Here is a 25,207-nt window from a genome sequence, read left to right as displayed (position 1 = left end):
CTCCTTTGTTCATTTCTCGCTTTGATTGTTAAAATCCACACTTGTAAATTTCACTGCTGTTGCTCTTACTGCTGTGTTCGTTAAAATTAAGAACGAGCTAGGCTAGAACCCTGACCCCCCCCCCCCCCCGTTCTTCGGCGCCCGACAGTTCTGTACCTGTTTGCGCAAGCACCTAGAACCGGGAAAGGACAACCTTTCTGCGCAGTGACACCGGAACGTGCCCCCCCCCCCCCCCCCCACACACACACAGCGAATCATACTGAGAGTGAGAAGCACAGCAACATGGCTGGTACAGCATGGTACACTGTACATGGCCGGTACAGCATGGTACACTGTACAATAATAGTTGGAAACACAGAGAGTCCAGCAGCATCGCATTAGTCCACAGCAAAACAGAACTGGGGTAAAAACATGACATAGTGCTACGTCTACATCACACATAACACAAAGCGAGCCGGGAGTACGTCCATAGTATTCTATACACTGTAGTAGAATACATACAAGCACCGGTATAGTAAAAAACAGGCGAAAAGGAAAGGAATACCACACAAAAAGCCATACACTGTAGGAGAGTTGAAGTGCGTTCCTTAGTAATGACCTCTAAGTTACTTAGCACTTGTTGAAGTACATGAATACAGTCATGGGACATGCTTCAAACACTGCCAGTGCATGCCAGTGTCAAGTGTTTACTGTACACTTTGTACACTACAGCGTGACTAGTACTAGTTACATGGACACGTCGTGGCCATTTGTGGACTGCTGCTACTGCTGCTGCTGCTGCTGCTGCTGCTGCTACTGTTGGCTGTACAAGGGTGAATGCTGTTAGCAGTGTCGCTGCTATCACTAAATGATGGAGTTGCACCTAAATTGTGCACAGATGCACAGCTATGATACACACACACACACATGCACACAAACAAACAAACACAGTATCCACAGGTCTATGCACAACACGGCACACACACACATACACACACACATACACACAGCACAGGTTCAACACCAGTGCTCATCATCGCATTGTGCATTCATAGCAGGTACACACAAGCAGACGTGCATCAGGCGAAAAAAGAGCGGAATACCAGCAAGAGGTAAAGCACACCACACGACTCCCGGAAACATAAAAGGCCAAGCACCAACTGGCCTACGTTGATCAAAGAGAAACGGCGCTAGTGTCGGGAATCTTCATTCGACGTCTTAGGATGGGACTGAGAAAATGCCAACTTGAACAAGAAACCTTGTCCATCTGAAAGCAGACAAACAGCAACATATGCATACCATTGCCAAACTGAGAGAAAAGAGAAAGTTTTGCACATATCCGTGCTGAATGCAAGCACCCCACACACCCTGGCAAGCACCCCACATACCCTGGCAAGCACCCCACACACCCTGGCAAGCACCCCACACACCCTGGCAAGCACCCCACACACCCTGGCAAGCACCCCACACACCCTGGCAAGCACCCCACACACCCTGGCAAGCACCCCACACACCCTGGCAAGCACCCCACACACCCTGGCAAGCACCCCACACACCCTGGCAAGCACCCCACACACCCTGGCAAGCACCCCACACACCCTGGCAAGCACCCCACACACCCTGGCAAGCACCCCACACACCCTGGCAAGCACCCCACACACCCTGGCAAGCACCCCACACACCCTGGCAAGCAGAGTATATACAGTCATAGCATCACAGCAGTACAAACTGGCCCGCAGAGTTGCTAAGAGCGCATCCATGGCCTCTCTTTTTCTTTCCTATTTCAGAAATCAAGTTAAGAAATACCCACACTGAGTCTGCGGTGATGTTTCCAACGTTTCCTTTCACGTTGCAACATCAGATTCTGCACCAGTCTGCTTTTTTTGCCATCGTCACTTCACCTCTCTGGTTGTGAGTCAGCCATAGCAGAGAAAATGTTCCACTGCTTCAAGTTGGAGAGTTGGAGAAAGCCATGGTCTTCCTGTGAACTGCCATTCTGCTCATCATACAACCGAAGTTTGTCAAGGGAGTATCAGGACTGTTGTTGCAAGTTCATTCGTTACCCGTGGATAATGAGGATGGCGGGGCTGACTAGAGCCGGGTGTGTGTGTGTGTGTGTGTGTGTGTGTGTGTGCGTGTGTGTGCGCACGTGCGTGTGTGTGCGCACGTGCGTGTGTGCATGTGCGTGTGTGCGTACCGGTTCTGAAGTTTTTCCTCTACAAAGTATGTGACCGAATTGCCAAAGAACTCCCTTTTGCTTGCCCACATCAGGGTGAGAACAGGAGACAGGGTTACGACTACTTTGTAGGAGGTACTCCCTAAATCGATTGTACTACTTGTAGCACATCCACAATATAACGTAAGCCCCCCCCCCCCCCCCCACTCTATTGGGCTATTGTGCAGCGACTGCTCTTACTTGGAGCATGGATAGTCACGTGGTTGCACAAAGCCATGGCTTCCAGTGCATGACCTGCGTCTGAATACTCCACAAGTCCAGTGACACGAGATGTAGGACCTGCAGAAAGGCAACAACAACAACAACAACAACAACAACAACAACAACAACAACAACAACAACAACAACAACAACAACAACAACAACAACAACAACAACAACAACAACAACAACAACAACGGTAGTGATGATTATCACGACAATCACACCCATGACAAAGATGACGATGACAACAACAACAACGACAATCGCAGCAGCAGCAACAACAACAACAACAGCAGCAGCAGCAGCAACAGCAGCAGCAGCAACAACAGCAACACCAATCTCTTATGGGCCAATGGCCATCGTGAGAATAAATATTTCAAAAAACATTAAATTTGGCATTCCTGCGCAAGATGGTGTTCGAAGGTCGAGAATTACATAATATTATTTGGCCAGGGCGAAAAATTGAGGCGGGTGCTGACAATAACCATTTTCTTTCCATGGCCTTACTACAAATGAGTTTATAATTGGTAAAAACAGAACACTGAGATCAATGGTGAAGAGACCACATTGGATACAACCACTAACCTCCTTTCTTGTCGAAAATAGTCACTCTAGCTGGCACTGGAGCTTTAGCTGCTGAGAAAATCTATAATGCATGAACAAATGCAAGTTACAGGTACAGAAGGAGAGGAATGTGCATTACATACATACAAAAGAGACTCCGAGCCTGGTACCTTCAATCAAAACTCTGCGAGTGAGATTACTGGGTCAACACTATAGCTACAGTTCTGTCTGTCTGTCTGTCTGTCTCTCAGTCAGTCTGTCTGTCTGTCTGTCTGTCTCTATGTCTGTCTGTCTGTCTGTCTGTCTGTCTGTCTGTCTGTCTGTCTGTCTGTCTGTCTGTCTGTCTGTCTGTCTGTCTGTCTGTCTGTCTCTCAGTCAGTCTGTCTGTCTGTCTGTCTCTATGTCTGTCTGTCTCTATGTCTGTCTGTCTCTCAGTCAGTCTCTGTCTCTCTCACTTTCAGAAACACACACACACACACACACACACACACGTAAACACACACACCTGAACTGGATACGAGGCACGGGTTATAACTCACCTTGCTAAGATCATCCTCTGTGACCTCATTGTACGCATTGAAGAAGTGCAGCACACGGGTAGGATTGATCATGTCTGGCAACCACTGGAGTCAAGGTCCCCATACCACAGCACTATACCAGTACGACAGACCGCCACATCACTAGATCACACGTCCAATTATTTCAATAAGCAAACATACTGCTGGGAACACAAAGACCATGCCAAGGGGCTAGTGAACTGCACGACATTGACCCGGTTCCTAATCTCACACATGTAAGAATACTAACAGTAGACTACTTTCAGGCCACACTTTAGGAGTCTGACGCCATGTGAAAAGCAAAACACATCTGCCTGCTTGGCCACCACCTCTACTATCTGCCTCTGCCAGCCTCCGCCAAGCGTTGCTGCTCCTTGGTGTTGTCTAGTGAAATCCGATCACTGATCACTGGTGCACTCTTTCTACAGCCGTGACCTAAGAAATCCGACCCGCGAGTCAAAAGCAGCACAAGTTTCCATTTCAAGTCCGTCATGCACGGTCCAAAATCACATCCGAGGGCCGCATAAGCCTTGGCGCTGCTCATGCTCATGCTCATGGGTCGGGATTTCTTTGGGCACAACTGTAGTAGTTTCTACGACCCGCATGAAGCAGCCCCTAATGTCGTACAGTTTGCGCAGCCCATCTCAGTTCACATGTCCGCCATGTAACTCACAATGTGGTTCTGAAGCAAGAGGTCAGGTTTCACAGCCAGCAGCACTGTACTACAGTGGTAGCATACTGTAAAAGCAGAAATTTTCGGTGGTGTTTTATTTTCGGTAACTTCGGTGCCGAAATTTTTACCGAAAATAAAACGCACCGAAAATGTCGGTATAGTACTAGTACACACTTACCTGGAACGCGGGTTTACCGAAAATTTCCCTCCGCCGAACCGCCGATTTTGGAGAATACCGAAAATATTACACCACCGAAAATTTCTGCTTTTACAGTACATGTACGACACCCCAACCACCATATCCATACACCGGCACACACTGTCATTATGACACCCTACCACCATATCCAAACACACACACACACACACATACACACCTCAGACCTCAGACATGCCCATCGCGGAAGCGATGATAGCGAACAGCTATGTTAGACATAGCAACTTGTGCTAGGATTACACCATTCAACAGCTTGCGAGGCTGATGAATTGACCGCCACTATTTTTAGCCTGGTATCCACCACACAGCTGTTTGAAGTGACTTTTTCTGGCCAGTGAATCCCTATTTTTTTTCATTTTTCATTTTTTTCTACACACACCACACCACATACTCCGGCATACACTGGCTGTTGGTAACCACCCAGGAGAATGAAAGAAAAGTCAGGAAGAGTCTGAGAAAGAGAAGACACACACACACACACACACACACGCGCATGCACGCATGTGCGCGCGCGCACACACACCACACACACACACACACGCACGCGCACACACACACACACACACACACACACACACACACACACACACACACACACTATCATGGGATGAATGACGGCCAGAACAGGAGGATACGGTTCTTGCGGCTTTGCTCCGGTGACATGAATCTGTCAGAGGGGAAACAAAATCAGTGCGTGCCATGCATAACCGTACAAGTCAGGTGGTCATCAAAGGAGCCATTTAGCGCAGCATAGTGCATACCACAAGCATGACACCGCCATGTACAAGAGTTTGAGGTAGCACTCACATTCTCTTTCCAATCTTTCATTCTTGGTATTATGGCCCAACTACAGACCTAGAAAGCTAAACTGCGAGGCTGTAATCGTAATTCGCAGAACATCAATACTGAATTCAAGACCGGCACGTATATTGCACAGCAATAAACCGTCAAAAGAGTCTTCAGATTACAGGTATGTCTTTGATTATGAATGTTACAGGACAGGCTTCACGCTACCTGTTGTTCCTGGAGTTTGTGTAATCACAAACAGCTGGTGTACCATCTGGAAGCTGTCCAACAAGGCCACGGTCCTGAATCGTGTCATGACGAGAAAAGCTAAACACAGAGCACAACACGGGCAACGTCAGCGGAAACCTCGAATGCAGAACAAGCCTTTACAGAGAACAATACTTCGAAGTGTGTGTGTGGGGGGGGGGGGGGGCAAAGTGACACGGGTAAAGTGACTGGCAGTCAAGCACCAACGGGCTAACATCTTGGCCTGCCACACCAGTACATAGTGGGCTGCAGACATAGTCACACTGCAGAGCTGCAGCATATGAACGAGGTCAATGTCACGTTCCAACTCTACGATGCTGCTAACAAGCTGCTGGTTGAGCTTGCCGCCAACGGTACGTACATGAAGCCGGGCGATTCGGTTGTGTTCTTTGCTGAGCACTTTAAAACAGAGAACACCTAGAATATACGAGGTGACTGCCAGCAAAGCACCAACAGTCTTTGGCCTGCACTAGCACACTGCGGAGAAGTTTGGCCTTCCAGACCCTGCACAGCAGTATCAAACGGAGGACCCATGTACTACTCTACAGAGGATTACGACGAGGAAACGGCTGGTGGCTGGCCGTCACTGCTCACCTGATCTGCAGCTCCTTGCCCATGAACTGTGCACCATTCAGCAGCTTAACAACATTCAAAGCACCCTCCCGGCGGTCCATCTGAACCATAGCAGCACCGGTCTTCTTTACAAACACCTTAATCTGCACACAGGTCCAGTCAAAGACAGGCAAACAGCTTACTCAGCCAACAAAGCAGACACAGTCAAATGTACGGGACCGTCGCAAAGTGTGTGTGTGTGTGTGTGTGTGTGTGTGTGTGTGTGTGTGTGTGTGTGTGTGTGTGTGTGTGTGTGTGTGTGTGTGTGTGTGTGTGTGTGTGTGTGTGTGTGTGTGTGTGTGTATGTAAACAACAACAAAAAAATGAAAAATAGGGATTCACTGGCCAGAAAAAGCCACTTCAATCAGCTGTGTGGTGGATACCAGGCTAGAAAATAGTGGCGGTCAATTCATCAGCCTTGCAAGCTGTTGAATGGTGTAATCCCAGCACAAGTTGCTATGTCTAACATAGCTGTTCGCTATCATCGCTTCCGCGATGGGAATGTCTGAGATCTGAGGTATGTATGTATGTATGTATGTATTTGTGTGTGTGTGTGTGTGTGTGTGTGTGTGTGTGTGTGTGTGTGTGTGTGTGTGTGTGTGTGTGTGTGTGTGTGTGTGTGTGTGCGTGTGTGTATGGTGTGTGTGTGTGTGTGTGTATGGTGTGTGTGTGTGTGTGTGTGTGTGTGTGTGTGTGTGTGTGTGTGTGTGTGTGTGTGTGTGTGTGTGTGTGTGTGTGTGTGTGTGTGTGTGTAGGTCTGAGGTGTGTGTAGACCGTTATCTGGCGCTAGTCTTCATCTGTCTCATTCAGATCTTGTCCGCTATCATTGCTATAAAAGAAAATCTGTGGGTGCATATCCAGTGCATTTGTAGATTTGCGTGCTTCTCTTGCGACGGGCGTATACATGGTACATGGTACATGGTGTGTGTGTGTGTGTGTGTGTGTGTGTGTGTGTGTGTGTGTGTGTGTGCGTGCGTGTATGCATGTGCAGCGATACCGAGTACATGAACATGGCAGTTCTGCAAAGGTTGGCTTCATGAAGTGCCTTGGTGCTGGTTCCCTACTGGAGACTGTGGAGAGTGTAGTGGAAGCAATAGGGTTCTGTACATTCAACACCCAGCCGCAGGGTCTACAGGATTTCGTACACCTGTACAATGTGTATACTCAGTGGGCTATTATGTTTCTGACTACTTCAAAGCAGCTAGCGGTCATTTCTAGACATGGTACAGTATTGGGTTCTACTCCTCTGTAGATATCAACATACGAGTACGGATTCACTTCCAACCAGTGTAGCAGCAATCATAGCCATACGCAGAACGCCTTCATTTCCTCTCCTACCTTCTCTGCCACTGAGATACATGTATGTAAATGTAATTGTTATATTTCTATCTCAGAAGGGACGTGATGTATCATGCTAGCTACTCATGTATTGCGCATGTACTTCAAGATATACGCCTTGCTTCACGTGATTACGTCATGTCTCTATTGGACGCATGCACGCATCCATATTCTGGATTCATGTGTTCTCCTGGCTCTTCTTCCTCACTTGAGAATGTAAATATTTAGTTTCTATTATCTTGTCACCAAACTAGTTCCTGTTGTCTAGTAGTAGTGGTGTGCATGAGAACATAACAACCACACATGTATTTCCATGCCTTGATTTCCTCTCCCACCTCCTGACACATACGAATGCCCCCCCCCCCCCCCCACCCCTTTCACAGGGTGGGCACAGTTACAACGCCCTCCCCATTTCTAGGTCTTTTTTGATACAGTTGTGAAGTATTAAGCACCGGTAGATACTAGAAATGAAGATGCTTGAAGGACCCGTCTTCAAATCATGCAGAGAACACAAAGCAATAGCGGCCAAGCAATGGATGCACGTACCCTGGACACGTTGCCATACGCGCAGAAGATGTTGAACAGGCGATCGCAGTTGATCCTGTCGGGATCCAGGTTGTAGACCATGAGCACGGCACCACCCTGACCAGCACTCTCGTCATAGCCACCCTGCACAGAACAAGACCGTACCAGCAATACAACACGTACATGACTGTACACCCTGCACATCACACAACACAATTCCCTGTGGGTAGCAATTCACACCTACCGCACAGGGACAACTGCCGAAAGCAGTGGTTGAGGAGAGGGGTACAAGAATCAAAACGCTAGTGTAGACGTCATCTTTCGACTGCATCCGGCTTCCGTTGGGTACAACCGTACTAGTGTAACAACGGACAGCATCCAGCAAGCATTTCACTTCTGATCAACATTTACAAAGCAAGAGACTCAGTACAGCAAACGGACAGATACTAGTAGGTCAAAATCTGCTGTACAAAGCAGCAAAAATGCGGTACAAACTATGTTTGCCCGATAACTTTCCACCACTATAACCTAACAACACCCCCCCCCCCCCCCCCCCCCCCATCACCGCGCCACCACCACCGCGACCGCCGGCAGCAACAGAACTGCCGACACTAATACTTTACCTGCCGGTAGTCCTCCTCGTAACCACCGTCACCACCACCTCGACTGCCGCCGCCACCACCACCGCGGCCACCACCACCACCGCCGCGGCCACCACCACCATAGTGACCAGCATCACGATCCCCACGGTAATTGTTTCCACCTCGACCTTCATCATAGTATCGCTCATCTCGGCCACCAGCGTACTCCTCATGTCCTTAATGGATATAACAAGATGCACGCACACACACGCACGCACACACACCACACACAGCCAGAAGGACAGGCAAATTAGAACAAAAACTGGTACAACCAAGTACCAATCCATACAATGATGGATACAGAGACACAGCGTCCCCCCGTCCCCCCGTCCCCCCGTCCCCCCCCCCCCCCCCCCCCCCCGTAGCAACAGGACAGGGTATGACAGTTTAAAAGAAAAAATAAAGATGAGACGTGTGAGATGATAGAGTGGTTGTGCCGTACAGCAGAGGATCTGGCAACACCAGCTAATGCAGCTCAACTGACTCCAATTGGATCACTCGTGGACATCTCGGAGGTGAAGGAGGAACGCAGAGGTTAATCAGGACGTGGCCAAAGGAAGCAAGCAGCACGTAACGTCGTAGCCTGCAAATGCTGGGGCGGGCGGTAGCCAGCTTCCATGAAGAAACAGGCTAGCATCTTCTAAACTGTGCATGGCAGCAGTGTGCGCAGTGGAACGTCCTTCCCCACTGGATCATGCCAGCAGTGCATGGAGTGGAACATCCTTCCACACTGCCCACGGAGTGAGGCAACACCAACGGCCAGACATCCCCAGCCAGCAACACCTGGCAAGCACAAACAAAGACAGCACAGACCATAATGGCATCCACTCTCAAAGCACAATGTACAGCGGCACACTATCGATTACCATGAGAAACACGGCAACCGAAGCAGGGGCACTTACACCCAAAGCCCTACAAACAGGGTCCTAAGGTCAGATTGCTGCAGGGCATGTTGGGTCATGATGATCAGCTCATTAAGAATTAACTCAGGATATACAGTGCAAGAGTAGGGTAGGATGCTGTCGATATGTACTTGTGATCCGGCTGGGAGCTACACATGCAATACGCTGTATCTTCATGTCTGCACAATCCGAATGACAAGTGGACAGGCGTGAAAATGTTTGATTATGCCATGGTGCAGAGTGGCAATGGGTACACATCACAGAAGAGCAGACGGTACATGGCATGCTAATGTGCGAATGAGAGAGAGAGAGAGAGAGAGAGAGAGAGAGAGAGAGAGAGAGAGAGAGAGAGAGAGAGAGGAGGAGAGATAGATAGATAGAGAGAGAGAGAGAGATGCACACAGAAGGAAGACTAGAGGGACGTTCTGCGGTCATGTGTTGGCTTTGCTTTACGCTGACAAAAGTTGCCTGCACATGTACTTACTACGGATGTTGGTGTGAAACTGGTTGTGGGCTTGTGCCTAGTTGTCGTGCAGCTTGATGTATGGCGTGTCTATCATGCTTTCAGCTCCTCCGAGTGCTTGGGTAGCATTGTGTCCACTGACTGTGTCTGTGGCATGCAGTCAGTAATCCAAGTTGTATTCACAGGAAGGTCTATGTTGATGTGCGGTTTAGTTTTCTAGCTCGCCTGGCTGCCAGAGTATCTTCCATGTTGTTGGGCTGCCATAGAGTAGTTTGGTTGGTGCTGCCGGGTCCAAGGGTGGACATACTGGTCTTACTTGGCATCCAGGTTGATACACTACTCTGAAACCATGCTGCCGCCACCACCGCCGGCTGGCAGTAGTGGTGAGTAGTGGTGATAATGGTACTACACTACTCCACTCTGTCGGTGCTTGGCATGGTGGTATTAGTATTATTATTGCACAAGTGGACGATGTCCGTGTTCCATGACAGTAGTCACCCCGTCATGCGATAGTACTGTTACACAACTCGAATCCTGTTGCTGTTGTTGCTGCTACTGCTGGATGCAGCCTGATCAGTGCGTGTGGCTCCCTCTCATTTTCCACTTCGTGCAGCACTGCTTTGATCACCGGCTTGAGAAGTACTGCCCTGGCCTGGGCACATGTAGGTCTACATGTACATGAGCATGCAGTATGACCTTGCACAGCGCAATGCAATGTGAAGTGCACGCGGAGACCGTGGAAGGTTTGGCTCCCGATTGATAAGTTCGGAGGCGGCGACGGCTGTACTGTGTTGGTCAGGCACTGTCCATTGTACTACACTGCATGCTGTGCTGTATGATAGTGGGAGAGCATGGGTTCAAACTGGACATGGAGGATTGGCAAGTGTTTTCAAACGCTACAGAGACAGGGTAGTCCGGGGGCTCAGTGGGAAACATTCCCGGGTCACTTGCAATTAAACATGAAAATTAATAATATGGCAGACTGGCAATTGCCTCCGGGTGGGTGTGAAAAGAGACCTTTCCGAGTTCATTGTCTAGGGGAAGTTTGCCCCGGAATGAACTTCACAGCTTGTAGTGAAAACTGCACTGGCTACAGTGGTGAACATCTCAGGTTGATCGGAACAGCCATTCTAGAGTTCCAGCGGCTGGAAGTTTTCACTAAATTCAGTGACTTTGTGATGACACCATAATCTCCCAGGATATGTCGACCTGTGATGTCACAGAGATAAACTTTGGACGGGAGTAAACAGGGAAAAAGCCAGGTTCTTTCTTGTTTCGCTACAACAACAACACACGTCCTCCCAGATATTTTTCCTCCACTTGCGATACTAAAAAGGCACCAAACGTCCCATACCAAAGTTCGAGAAACATTCGATTTGCTTGCGAAAGCCATACCTGCCAAGTATCCCGCATTTTTGGATGAACTCCCGCGATCCCGAAATCCCTGTCAATTATCCCAAAAATCACTGTACACGAAACAAGTCTTGATAGTGTTCTCAGAGCACTTCAAGTGACTTGTCTAGTCGTCCTTATTGATTCTGTACTGCCATAGCTGTAGTACCAGTGGATCTACTAGTGCTCCTTCCATGAACCGTCGCTGAAAAACCTCCGCTTTGAGTCCTGAACATGAATATCACTGATCATGTCACAACATTTTGGCGTCATCATTTTGAAAAAGTTGGCAATGGAATTTTGGAAAAAATATGACATATCCCGAAAAACCAAGGCAAATCCCGAGAATTTGCCCTGGCGATCCAGAAAAAGCACTCCCAGTACTTGGCAGGTCTGGAAAGCTGAGAGCTAACCTACTGCCATTTCCTTATCTACCCCCACACAAAGTTTATCTCTGCAACAGCCACGTACACATGATCACACATTCACCCTGATAATGGGAGATACAGGCATGCACACGGGAGCTTGGAGAAACTTGACAAGAACGTAGCCAAGAGAGACGGTGAATGTGTGAATGCTGGAACTTGAATACGAGAAATTAATATGAAAGCCTACTGGTAGTGACGACTCATGTACTACAGTCAAAGTATAAACTTTTTTCTTCACCACACACAACAATGCAGTGTTTACACGTGCCTGCATGCGGGCATGCATGAACGCATGCATGTGTATGTGTACAAGTACATTCATGAGCTCACAGTGTGTTCCCATCTGAGATCAAACACAGTGAGCAGACGACCACAATATCCACGGCTACTGCTGTGAAGTGCTCGCACGATCACATTCTAGATCACACGTAGAGCACATTGTGGAGCACCAGATCAGCACTGACTGACCAACCAGAACACAGTTGATTCCACGCGTTGCGGACAACACAAAGCTTGCATGGCACATGTGCGCACGTGCATGCACGCACACACGCAGGACTCAATGACCAATCGTACACAATCAAGCAGTGAAAGAAAGTCTAGACACAGAGGCAAGGACAGCAACTTACTGCCAGCCGGGGTTGGCTGTAGAGTGCGTCTTGGCGGTGCACCTTGATCAGATGAGCCACCAGTAAAGTCCCATGAATCGTCGTTATTAGCTGCAACGTTGACACGGTCGGCCTGAAGCAGAAACGGAACAACGCCCAAACAATAATGGTACATGTATTCCACGAATATTGCTAGCTGAAGACAGGTCCAGGAAGCTAAATATTTACTTCGAAGCATAATACACAACACAAAGACACAGCCTTGTAAATCCAGGCACATGGCATCCAGCAGCTGAGGAGACTCAGTCAAACGTAGCAATGGACTACTTGTGCTAGCAATCAGTACTGGTACTGGTAGGATTAGACCGCAGTACTATAAGTGCATGTACCTTAGAAAACTCAATGTTCAGGGTGCAGCAGCCGGCATAGATGTCAGCACCGTCCAGTTCTTGCTTGGCTCTGACGGCTTGCTCGACGGAGGCAAACTCGACCAGTGCCTGGATGCCGGTTTTGTGGAAGATAGCGATGCGCTGCACTTGGCCGTGTTCCCGGGTTATAGTGTGCAGGACATTGACCGTGATCGGATACAGCGGGTTCAGGATGGTGAGCAGGAGGATTTTGTTGGGCCCGTACTCACGGTGGGGGCGCTCCTGGCGTGGCCCACCGTAGGTAGCGCCGCCGTAGAACTGCTCTTCTGCGGGGCCAGCACCGGCCCCACCAGATCCTCCGCCGCCGCCACCAGAACGAGCACTGGCCTCAAAATTCCCTGCCTCGTACGCATCATAGCGAGTTGGCCGTTCATTCGGACCGCTGGGAAACACACACAGTAAAAAAAAACTAAAAAAACATTGTACACAGGGCACCTCAACCTACAAGTAAGCCAGTAAACTTACCACAGTAGAACCTGGGTAAGACGTACCCACACGGGTAGCAGGAAAGTGCACTACGGATCCACCGTACTTGGAAGTAGTTCTTATCCCACCATACTTCAGTATGGATCAATACACCCCTGCTCCGGGCAATGTCCGTACTGAGAATCTCTTATTGGCGATGGTGCCATCGTGAGAATAAAGAATTCAAAAAGCAAGAGTATGTCTTATCAGAGGACGTACTAAGAAAGTGACATCCACTGAAGTTGCTCAAAGAGAAACGGTGCGCTGCGTATGTAACGCACTCACTTATTAACAGTACCCGAACACATGAGTGAAAACCTGTGATCTTCTAGACATATTCTAGCACAGATATAACATGGGCAGTCAAAGAAATATTAGAAAACGTGTGCCCCACCGTTTCCATGTTTCTAATTCAATACCTTACTATTTGATTTACCAGTAATAGTTCTGATGAGATGGTTCGAAAACGTTCAAGGAATAATAATGGGACATTTGCGGCACTAACATCATTGGCTGACGTGGTTCTTTGGGTGGCCTTGCTGGCCACCTACCTGGTTTTTCGGGCTTCCTTTGCAGATTTCCGTTTTTGCTGTTAGCGGTTGTTTCCTTCCCCATCCAGTGCAGTTTCTGAGTTCCAGTGTCCCTGTCTGTGTTCCGCCATGAACACCTGTACTGTGTTTGGTTGCCATCACAAAACCGGCAAGAAAGGCAGCGAAGGCATTTTGTTTTATCGCTTGCCTCTGAAAAATAAGCCCTTGCTCAAGAAATGGCTTGCTCCCATGAAAACATATTCTCTTTGCATCAATGTGCACACCCGTGTGCGCAGTGCTCACTTCGAGGGAGGTAAGTGCAAAGGAAGGACTGATATTCCTTCTGTGTTCTCCTTTTGGAAGGGAGAATCCAAGCGCAAGCCACCTGCTGTGCGTCTTGTCCAGTCGCCGAAAAAGCGCAAGGAACCTACACCTGTGCCTGTGGATGTTTCTGCCGAGGCAGACCCACCATCTCCAGCTGTAGAGGATGCTGGAGAAACCATCGAGACCCTCCGCAAGAAACTTTCAGAGATGGAGATGCGTGCAGACCAGTTAGTATCGAGACTCGGAGAAGTGGAGTCGCAGAATGCGCAGCTGCGCAAGAGCAATACTTTAACCCTTTACTGTCCGATTAAAATGTATACAAGCCCACGCAACCACAAAATCTGAAACTAAAATTAGACGTAATTTTGGTTTGAATTTGACGATTTCCACGATCTTGGGCATCCTGGAAAGGTCTTGACGAGACGAACGCAATGAGCCCACACTCGGCGCCACAGGATGCACTGGTCCAGCGCTGCAAGCCAGGGAACGCGCAAAAGCGCTGAGCTCACGCTCGAGATCGATCTCAATCCACCATGTCACCCCTGTTGCTCGTATCGAGCTCAAATATTTTCGTAGAGACTCCCGGGAACCTACTTTTGAATTTGAATCGGTGTAGCCTTGCCAACAGGTGACGTAAACAGGGAAAATCCCAGCCGTCGACACGCGCGTCGCGCTCTGAACGCACATTTCCCGGGACCAGAATTACGAGTGCGATAACTCAGCAACCGCTCTTCGTATCGCTTCGGGAATTGTTCGAGGCGACAGCTGAGACTTTTCTCTTCGACCTACATATTTTTCTATCTCTCCAAAAGACCTAGATTTGAGCAAGTTACGATAATTTCAAAATGCCTACCCCATCGATCCCATTGGATCAATGCTTGTATGTACGGACAGTAAAGGGTTAACATATCATCTCATTGAGCATGACGACTCACTGGCTCGCTTTTACACTGGACTTCCTGGTGCGTTGTCATTCTGTGAGCTGTACTCTTTTGTTGAGGATTGTGTTGATGGCCTTGTTTACTGGCATGGGGCAAAGACACGACGTGGCAGTACACGCAGGCATCGCCGTACACTATCGGCCAAGGATGAGCTTCTTATGACACTGATGAAGCCGAGGCACTCCTGAATAAGCAACACCAGAAGGAGTACCAACTGAGAAAGAACCTCGCGGATGCTGACTCTGCGATCGCTTGGTTGCAAGAGGAGGTGGAACTCCTGAACAAACACCTGTTTGCGTCTGAGAAGGAGAAAGTTGCACTGCGTAGTGGGCATCGTCTCTGCATGTCAATACAGACGGTAAAATAATGGCGGACGGGATGTACTTGCCATATGTACGACAATGCTGCCTGGAGCTGCTGGCCAGCTGGTATTTTCAATGTGAGAAAAGTCATAAACAGCGTTCTCGTTCTGGTTGGCAAACGGGCTCACTGTCTTCCATCGCATGGAACACTCTCCCAGCTTTATGTTGAGCTGAAAGGTCCGGTCAGTCTCCAGTTAGCTGAGGAGTTGGAAGGAGAGGAGAACACCACCCTCCATAGCGCCGTGACCAGCAAACATGGTTGCAAGTATGGTTCTTCTTTCCAGATCACCACCAACCACCGAGGCTACAGTCTTGGTTTGGTCAACATAGAGAGAGGCTGGGCCACCCATACTTTGGAAATGCTCAAATCTGTGCTGCCAGATGTTGCCACAGTAATCAGTGACTCGGAAGGTATTGCTGAACGCATCATGTCCAATGGACAGCTGGGAGTCTCTTCTATCGATCCGTTGTACTCCAGCCACAGCAGGCACAACAGAGCTACTGCCATCCTCTTTGAAAGCCGCTCTATTGCGCCCTCAGAACTATATTCCACACCCGACGCCAATTTCTGTCAGATCAGCACTCATACTCAACGCAGATCGATCGCTCAAACTGGGAAAGATTCGCGCTGCTCAAGTGAACATGTTGGTGCCCATTGCACATGGGCTACGTCACAGTCTGGTTGGGTGTTTCGCGCATGCAGCTCACTTGAGCAGTGCGTGGAAAGAAATTTGAAGTATTTTTGCACTTCGCACTTCGTCCGTTGTACTGCTACGATCGAAACACGCTAGAAAGCTCTGTTTACCAGCTTTCCAACGAGCCGTCATTTGTGAAGATCCGATACTTTTTTACAGTTACGATAGTTTGTACAGTGGTCTATCCAGCGCCAGTATGCACTTCATAAATATCGTCGGTATATCGACGATTTCAAGTATGCGCGGTAGTTAAGGGGTTAAATGTATATGAACCCATATTTTGTATAGTATGACATGTACATCAAAATGAAGCTCTTTTCGTGCTCTACATGTCTGTCAATGTGTACTTTATTAAGTTAATTTTCACAAAGGAACATTTCGTTTCTCGGCCAAACAATACGAGTGAGAACAGCACAGGACAACTACATACCTATTCTGTAGATCTTGCGGGAACCTTGCAGGACACAGAAACAAAATGACAGAAGACAATGAGACAATCGATACGCACAGCACCGCACCCACACCCACCCACTCCCGCACTCACAATAAGTGGTAAGTTCCAATCTACAACAACCAATGTTACCATGCATCAATACAATGATTTTTTTTCCAAGACATGTACAAGCTACAACCCACAGTAACAAGATCACGACACATTCAGGTCCAGTCGAGACAGACCGATCTGTTCAAAAACAGAATGCTCGTGGCATGGCACATCCGCGCGTGTGCACGCGTGTGTATACGTGTGCCCGTTCAAGTGTGCGTGCAGGGGCATCGGTGTCGGTGCATGTGTGTACACGCGTCATCGTGGAACGAGGCCTATTCTACACAGCAGCAGCAGCAGAGGAATGCTAGTGCAAGATACGACGCAAAGTTCACGGTGCTAATGCGTACAAAACTACAAATAACACCCAAGCTCATCACATTGACTACGTGGGGCTGATCCCGATCCATGATAGAGAACTACATTACACAACTTTGGAACTCCAATCCAGATGTGTCCCTGTACACTAGGTCGGAGAACTTTCCAAACCAAAAGGAATGCCAATACAGTCGAACACAGTACACCACATGACGCAAAGACAGTCTGGGTAGCGGAAGAAGCTGGATAAGGGGAGTTGGGAGTGTATAGCATTCCCGGGAAAGGTACATACAAGAGATCAACTGACAACTTTCGCGTGAATGAATGGCTTCTCACACAACATGCGAATAAAGTGGAATCACTGCCAACCTATATTATACGCCTTGCCACCAACAAGCTAACCTTTTAATGCTTTGGCTGACAGAGAAATTGAAGAAAACCGGTCTGCCCAAGACGGGAAGTTCGTTTTGCTACCAGGACAAAAACAACAGTGGACCAAAGAAGAAACATGTCAACAAATAGAAAAGACAGCTACCAGTTCACCCGTAATATCGCGTCTAAAAGCGGGCTTTTTCTGTAGAAGCTGATGTCAGTGCTAGTCTTCTATTGAAATTAGGCTTGTAAGTAAACCAGGTATTTCTGTGTATGTCAACACTAAACCCAGGCTATGTTCTGACGGTGCATCTTGGAAATAAGGCTTGCATTCAAAACAGGCTTCTATATCATTATGAGACAGGCTTTAACACAAGAGACCACGGTACTTGTTAATTAACACAGAAATCTCTGCTGGCAACAGAAATTCTACATGTATGTCCGTATTGACATAAGCGACAGATCGGTGAATAAATCTTTGCGCCTATGAATCACTGGCGCAGTTCAGATAGTTCTGATGACAAACTACATCAGTACAAGTATAATAATTATCACTGTTTGAAGAACAGCTAGTTCAGAAGTGCACACATGCTGATACATGCATTTTGCTTAGACAGTAAGAGTGTACATGAGGCAAGCCAGCACCTAATATACACCCTGGACATACAACTCATGACAATGACGAAGAAGGACATCAATAGCAAATAAACAGGCAAACAACGTTCATCCCTTACTGTAGCAAAGTCTCGAAGAGCAACCGCTTGCTCTGTAGTCTGTGGGGCAAACACAAGTAAGACACATGCGTACACATACATGCAAGCATCCGTACATCACACGCACACCCACCCACCCACCCACATATAAGTATCCACATGCACACACATAAACATACACACACACACACATGCACACACATAAACATACACACACACACACATGCACACACATAAACATACACACACACACATGCACATGAACATGATTATACACATACATGTGCACGTACCTTACCACAAAGTGTGGATGTTCCACTCACTCAATCTTCACAATCTTAGGCTTCCTGGAAAGGTCGCCGCGAGAGGACGAGACTGAGGTCACACATGATGACCAAGACACCATATCTTCAGCGCTGGAGAGCAGCGAAGTAGCAAAAACTGCTTGAAAAGCGTGCAATTTCGTCCTGGTCCAGCCGTTTCATTTTTCTCAATCGCAGAGTTTCAATTTTTTCACTGTGTACTCTTGAGAGTTCTACCAGAGAAACCCACGCAAATTTGAGTAACTCAATGTGAGGACTAAGTCTCAAAAATCTCAACTTTCGCGCGGCACTCCACGCTTTTCAAGTTGCTGCTGTCATGGCTCAACTTACGAGCGATTTATCTCAGGAACGGTTGATCGCAGCGCTTCGTGGATGGGTTCTACGGCATGCTGAGAGTGTTTTCTTCGACCCGGATATTTGGACCGTAGAATTTGAGCTAGGTTTGACTGAGTTCAATATGACCTGTTGAAGTTTCACAAATGAATGCGCAGAATTCTACGCATGCAAGTATGGGGCAGCTTCTAAAGGGTTAAGCCATACTGCTTAAATTGGGAATTTATCAAAACTTTACTTTGACCATGTGGTGATGGGTCTGATTTACTCACCTCCCACCGCTTCGCCCACCGTTTTAGAAGCTGCATATGCGCCTTTGATCTTATGATGAGGATGATGAGGGTGGTGGCATTCCTATGGATGCGCAAAGCTCAGCCTAACAGAGTATAACGCGAACCGTGATTTTAATTATATTTTTTACACAATTCATTTTTTAGGAAATTAAATGCCACACGCCTCGTACTGCTCTTTTTTCTCTCTCCAAAACTCAACACCTGCAAGCCAGATACGAAAGAATGAGTTTCGGAGAGAAAAAAGAGCAGTACAAGGCATGTGGCCTCTAATTTCCTAAAACACTTTGTGTCAAGTCAAGTCGGCGGAATAGCGCGAGCTCCAGTGAAGTAGCGTACATACTGGTACTTAACTTAGTACTTCGGCACATTTTACAAATTTGGACAGCGTTTTCAAAGTGTGCAGAGCACAAAGAATGCTTACTTCAAACTCCACAAGTGCTTGGCGAGATTTCGGCATCATAGTTGCATACCTGAATCCAGAGTCAGAGGATACAAAAAAACCTTATCAGACCGGATGGCTCCGGGCCTTCCGGCACCTTCATATCAGTAGCAAATTGCTACGGGCTAACAACAGCCATAACTCAACATGCACTGCTCTTCATTCCACTTTTACATTATTCACTGTTCCTGGGGAAAAGAACTGAAAATAAACATCCAAAAGGCTACTGTACGCAACTAAAAAATTAAAAATTAGAAAATGTCCTAAACGACAAGCGAACACAACTGCATGAGACAATGGGGGCATGAAAATGAGGAGGCTGGGCACCACAGTAAGTGCCAGAAATCACACATCTCTGTTCTAGAGATAGCAGCTGTTTTACATTCTTTTTTTAAAGGAACAAAGAACACGAACACACAAGATACGTACGTTACCCTTCCGAAACTCTGAACAGCGCCGACTAAGTCACCTTCTCTACAGCCATCTGGTACGTTGCGGCAATGGATCACTCTCGATGACGGAGGGTCCTGTTCGCTAATTCCCTCTTTCTTGATCCGTTTAGGGTCAGGGAAGTCCCGGGAGGACTCGTTGATCCATGACCGCTTTGACATTCTCACGAACGGGCGGTCCAAAGTCCTAAGAAGAAACACACCAAAGGAGACGAGAGTGAAACAGTTGATCTTGAAAAGCTGGTGGCAAACTTCATTGCGCAACTTCCTAAAGCGTGTGAGCTGCAAATGCAGGTGCAGTACATGTACACACTAAGGGGTCATCCGTGAATATAGATACAGTCAACCTACCCTTATAACGATAACCCCTATAACGATAGTACCCTTATAACGATATTTTTCTGCCAAACCAAATCACTCCATTGACTTTTTGTATACACCGGCTTACCCTTATAACAATATTGCTATAACGATATTACCCCTATAACAATATAAGATGGGCTGACCAATCGACATTTTCCACTTTATAACAATATCCAGCAGGGAATATGTAGAGTCCACTGTCAAGGTAGGGCAAGCTTCACTTGATAAGTCGCTAGGACATGACGGAATGCGATGGGGGCACCAGTGGGCACCTTGCTGTGTACATAATGTGCATGTACATAAGTTTTTGACGCTATGAAGAGTGTAAAAATTGAACTAAATTCATGCATTATGACGTATGTGTATGAATGAACCAGTTACCCTTATAACAATATTTCTTGGTCGGACGCAAATATCGTTATAAGGGTAGGTCGACTTTATTTATTTAGAAACGAAAACTACTTGTTTAGGGGGGAGGGGGTTGAGCACATGTATAGTCTCACTGAATGCACTGTCAGCAAGTCCCAATGCACAAAAGTCACTTCAGGCCTCAGCATAGTACCTAGCCACGCCAATGGCAACACGGCATTGCGAATACAGGCTGAGCACTACAGTGGGAAACGTCTGTGCTGAGCGATGCTCATTATCAAGATGCTACATCAACTGACACTGCACGCGCGGCAATGCTCAGGCTCGGTATTTTACCACTCTTAATTCCACACTTCACAACAGGAAGCCACTGATACCCTCAGCTAGGGCAGCAAGGTATTTATTATCATGACGTCATGAGCTGTTGAGTAAGACATGATTGACCTCCACATGTCTAAGTACAATGAATCAGAAGCAATTTCATCATGGACTCTGGCTAACACTGAGCTTGAACACAAACTCCTCCTCTCTCCCCTGCGCAACACTCCTGACTTGTATTTTCAATATAACATGGTACATGTACTTCGATGAAGAGAATATAGACTGCATGTACTGGTATATAGATATAAAACAGGTATAAACTCCTTTTTAGGACCAGATCAGCTCAGTACAAGCATAAGATAACCTCTCAATTTGAAACTCGGCTGTTGAGACAATAATAAATGTAGAAAGGAAAAGGACTTATGGAGACGAGTGAAGAGTAACTGTCCACCACTGTAGCTACAACAGTCGTGGCTCGTGGCAAGCGAAATCCGACACTTGCCATAGGGGACAGCGCCACAAATGGACATCAATGATGTAATGAGCTGCACCTAATTTGTACATTAGAGCTGTATGCATCCCAAACATGTCGAAAGGTCACAGCGTAGATACAAACAGTTCACAGACATGGTACACATAAGGAGTATTGGTATCCAGTCGAGTCCCCATTCATTTTGCCAGCACCTTTGAACCTTTCTTGTGAACCTTCACTGCGATGAATACGAATTCTGTCATGAGACAGATAAAAGTTGTACGTAATGGGGTATTCACACGACAGGCAAATCCACGTGCACCGGAAAGTTGCTATGGTATTTTACCTGTGAACGAGAAAAGTGGCTGAAAGTGGCTGAAAAGTGCAAGCGAGCTGGGGCCCCACTTTCACGATAATCGTGGCGTGCACGAGTACATTTACTCCGAAAAGCGCGAAACAAAACTTGATTTTTTATGCGGCTCTTTAGAGCATGATAATTATTGTATGCGTGTTTTGAAAATTTGAAATACCCATGGCTACTGGTCGGTGAAGAATTCAAAAATGAAAACGTGCCTGTCATCGAGTGTAGCCATGTGAATCCACACAGTCACTTTTCTCGTATGTCACTCCCTGTAAAACGTGCAAGTGCCTGTCGTGTGAATACCCCATAACACACGTACTACGTATGCAGGGCTGCACACTGCACGGTGTAGTCCCTTATGCCAAGTGTCGGATTTTGCTTGCCATAACTGTACCGTAAAATCCCGCCAGAGCGCCCCGTCTCTCCCATCCGCCCCTCCATGACTTCCTCTCAGGGAAGTGATCGATTCTATCCTCGTACGACTCTGTGATGCCGTACTGTACTGCAGATGCATGCTCGACCCCTTTGGAAATGTACGCAACAGTGCCCACCCTCTTGCCCAAGGGATCGCACAAACCCTGAGTTTTGACGGGTCTGTATGACTCCTCGCTCTTGACCTTTGGTCGGTGCACGAGAAGCACGAACAGTTTTTGTAGGGTGAGTACTGTTTTCAAGCAGTACTGAATGCGGCAAGTAGGACTCGACCATCCGCCCCTCTCCACCCGAACCTTCTCGACGCGTCGAGGAGGTAGGGGCACTCTGGCTGGATTTTACGGTATATACAGTCAGAAAGTGCAACAATTAGGCACAAAACTGACAGAGTACTGAGAATTCGACGACCTGACACCTAGCTCCAACACATCTCCGAAGCGCTAACCAACAGCCTTCCAACTCGGAAGGTTCTACGGTAAGGACCTTGTTGCACTTTCTGACTGTATGTAGTATCTAGTTACAGTGGTGGACAGTTACTCCTTCAGGAGCCGATTGGAATTTTCAAAATTCTGCGTATTTCCACTTTCTTTGGATCGTAACTTCAGTTCTACTCACCCAATCTTCACAATCTTAGGCTTCCTGCAAGTTCTCCTGGAAAGGTCTCCGCGAGAGGAAGAGACTGAGATCACACATGATGACCAGGACACCATATCTCCAGCGCTGCAGAGCAGCAAAGTAGCGAAAACTGCTTGAAAAGTGTGCAATTCCGTCCTGCTCCAGCCGTTTCATTTTTCTTGATCGCAGAGTTTCGATTATTTTCACTGTGCACTCTTGAGAGTTCTACTAGTGAAACCCACGGAAATGTGATTAATTCAGAGCGAGGAAAAGTCTCAAAATACTCATCTTTAGCACGCACACCACGTTTTTCAAGTTGCTGCGATCTCGGCTCAAAGTACGAGCGATTTATCTCAGGAACCGTTGATCGCAGCGCTTCGCGGACGGGTTCTACAGAATGCTGAGAGTTTTCTCTTCGACCTGGATATTAGGATCGTTGAATTTGAGCGAAGTTTGACTGAGTTACAACCTGCTGAAGTTACTACTCACTTGATTATATGGGAAATATTAACCAACTTACAAACAGCGGCTGCACCTCAGTTTGTATAGACTAAGGGCGTTTTCAAGGTTGTACCAACAGTCACTTTTTGGGGTCATGTGCGAGAAATTTTTGAATCGCTGGTGACCAGGCGAAGCCCAGTTCACGTTCACCTTGTATGGGAATGGATGCATGGAGGAGAAGGAAGCAGTAGAATGGTGCTCCACTTGATGTCCGACACTTGTGTTGAGTCAGGCAGTTGGCAGGAAGCAGGTTTACAGGTTTATATTTCACAAAGTGTCTGTAGTCTTTGCTGCAAACAGTGCTCAATACCTCAAAAAGGGGCAGAGCTTACCACACAGGGCAGAACAACAGAGACCAAAAATCCTTCTCGTGACTCCGAGTTTCGTGTTTCAAAAAAGACACTGATGAGTGTTTTTTGAACCACGAAACTCGGAGTCACGAAAAGGATTTTTGGTCTCAGGTTTATATTTCCCATATAATCAACTGGTTAGATTAGATCCATAATTGTTTAAAAAGAAACGTTCTAGAATACTTGTACACAGGTGCTACAGTCCATTCAACCTAAATAGTCCCGCTACCTTTTGAAAGCCCGTTTTTAGCCGAATTGAGGCTCAAAACCCACTTTAAACTTGAAAAATCTACTGGCCTCAAATTTGGCAAGGAATGATTGCATGGGTCACACAATGCGGGATGCACTGTTGTTTTCACGATATCTACAACTACAGTCAACTTCGTTTATAACGACACTCGGCGGGGCATCAAAAAAGTGTCCTTATTCGCGAAGTGTCGTTATACCCGAAGTCTCATTATATGTATTACAGTTGGATGGAACTTTGCTCTGGCCATGGACATTCTGTCGTTATTCGCGAATTGTCGTTATATCCACAGTCATTATTAGCGAAGTTGACTATATGTGGGAGACACCAAAAGGTTACGGTGGCAGTTTCCAACGAATAGACTACAGTTATTAATCAGAGCCAGCACAAGTATGGTGATGGATGGATGGTGCACCTAACAGTGTGCTAGCACAGAGCCGAGAATCCAAACGTTGCCACCATTTGTAGGCAGGCCGTAGGTTAACATGCATGATTCTTCTATACACATACCCAGCCAACAATCATCCGAATTCATACATCGCACCCAATAATAGATCATTTGAAAACAACACAGACTGCATCGCAGTTCCTCTGCATCGTATAACTCTAATTCCTACTTCTGCAGCAGCAGAGCGAAGAGAAGATATACAAACTACGGCACTTGGCCACACTTACTAAATTGAGTATGTCAACTGCTTTCACAGGTGGCAAAGGAGTAAAGTCGAGTCCTTTTGATTGGGATGGTTCGTCAGTGGCGTCAAAGGAAAACGCTGCATGTAACTTCTCCACCTCGCTTTAATGTTGAACAAACAACCTTCAAGACTGCACAGAAATCAGGGATTCATGCAACAAATAGCCTGCCTATGCGTATTATGCATAATAATACCAAGAGTACTCTTGATAATACTGATGATCTTGCAAGCTACCTGACCAGCCAAACACTCTGACTGACTGGAAACATTGAATGTCCTTCAAAAAAAAAAGAGTTTGCGAAGCAGGCCAAACTGCACAAAAAAAAGCCTGGCAAGCGAAAAAAATAGCCAAAAATCATCCGATTGATTGCGCGAAAAACATTGAGGAAGAAAAAACTTGCCAGTAAAGTGTGTGTACGTCATGATGATTGTGATGTGTGACGTATGATGTAGATCCACATAATGTCATTGATCAGAATCAAAATTCGATAAATGGACGGTACAGAGCCGTAGTCGTAGCAGCTACTACTGCATGCATGCAGTGCAGCAGATCTACGCTCTTC

General features: G+C 47.1%; 1 protein-coding gene across 1 annotated transcript; it reads right to left on the bottom strand.

Annotated features, from left to right (window-relative positions):
- Positions 1 to 266: 266 nt before the first annotated feature.
- LOC135805378 (heterogeneous nuclear ribonucleoprotein L-like) lies at positions 267 to 24,943 on the bottom strand. The gene is made up of 17 exons (XM_065319407.1): positions 24,628 to 24,943; positions 19,902 to 20,108; positions 19,455 to 19,503; positions 18,106 to 18,144; positions 17,402 to 17,469; positions 16,568 to 16,591; positions 12,782 to 13,202; positions 12,414 to 12,525; positions 8,582 to 8,775; positions 7,980 to 8,102; positions 6,078 to 6,199; positions 5,445 to 5,543; positions 5,066 to 5,097; positions 3,523 to 3,596; positions 3,005 to 3,065; positions 2,396 to 2,494; positions 267 to 1,246 (listed from the first exon to the last, which is right to left on the bottom strand). Exons 2-17 carry the CDS (start codon positions 20,081 to 20,083, stop codon positions 1,170 to 1,172), a joined length of 1,776 nt encoding a protein of 591 aa, XP_065175479.1. The 5' UTR covers positions 20,084 to 20,108; positions 24,628 to 24,943; the 3' UTR covers positions 267 to 1,169.
- Between the last annotated feature and the right edge of the window lie 264 nt (positions 24,944 to 25,207).

This window comes from Sycon ciliatum, chromosome 1 (genome assembly GCF_964019385.1).
Source record: "Sycon ciliatum chromosome 1, ocSycCili1.1, whole genome shotgun sequence".
Lineage (NCBI taxonomy): Eukaryota > Metazoa > Porifera > Calcarea > Leucosolenida > Sycettidae > Sycon > Sycon ciliatum.
The sequence above is the reverse complement of the archived record's forward strand: the minus strand, read 5'-3'. Positions and strand labels throughout refer to the sequence as shown.

Coding starts and splice junctions, on each gene's coding strand:
- LOC135805378 (XM_065319407.1), bottom strand. CDS start 20,083: ATGTCAAAGCGGTCATGGATCAACGAGTCCTCCCGGGACTTCCCTGAC. Junction 18,145..19,454: donor AAGCACTTGTGGAGTTTGAA/GTAAGCATTCTT, acceptor TTTGCCCCACAG/ACTACAGAGCAAGCGGTTGC. Junction 3,597..5,065: donor GGAGCAAAGCCGCAAGAACC/GTATCCTCCTGT, acceptor AGTGGTTGCCAG/ACATGATCAATCCTACCCGT.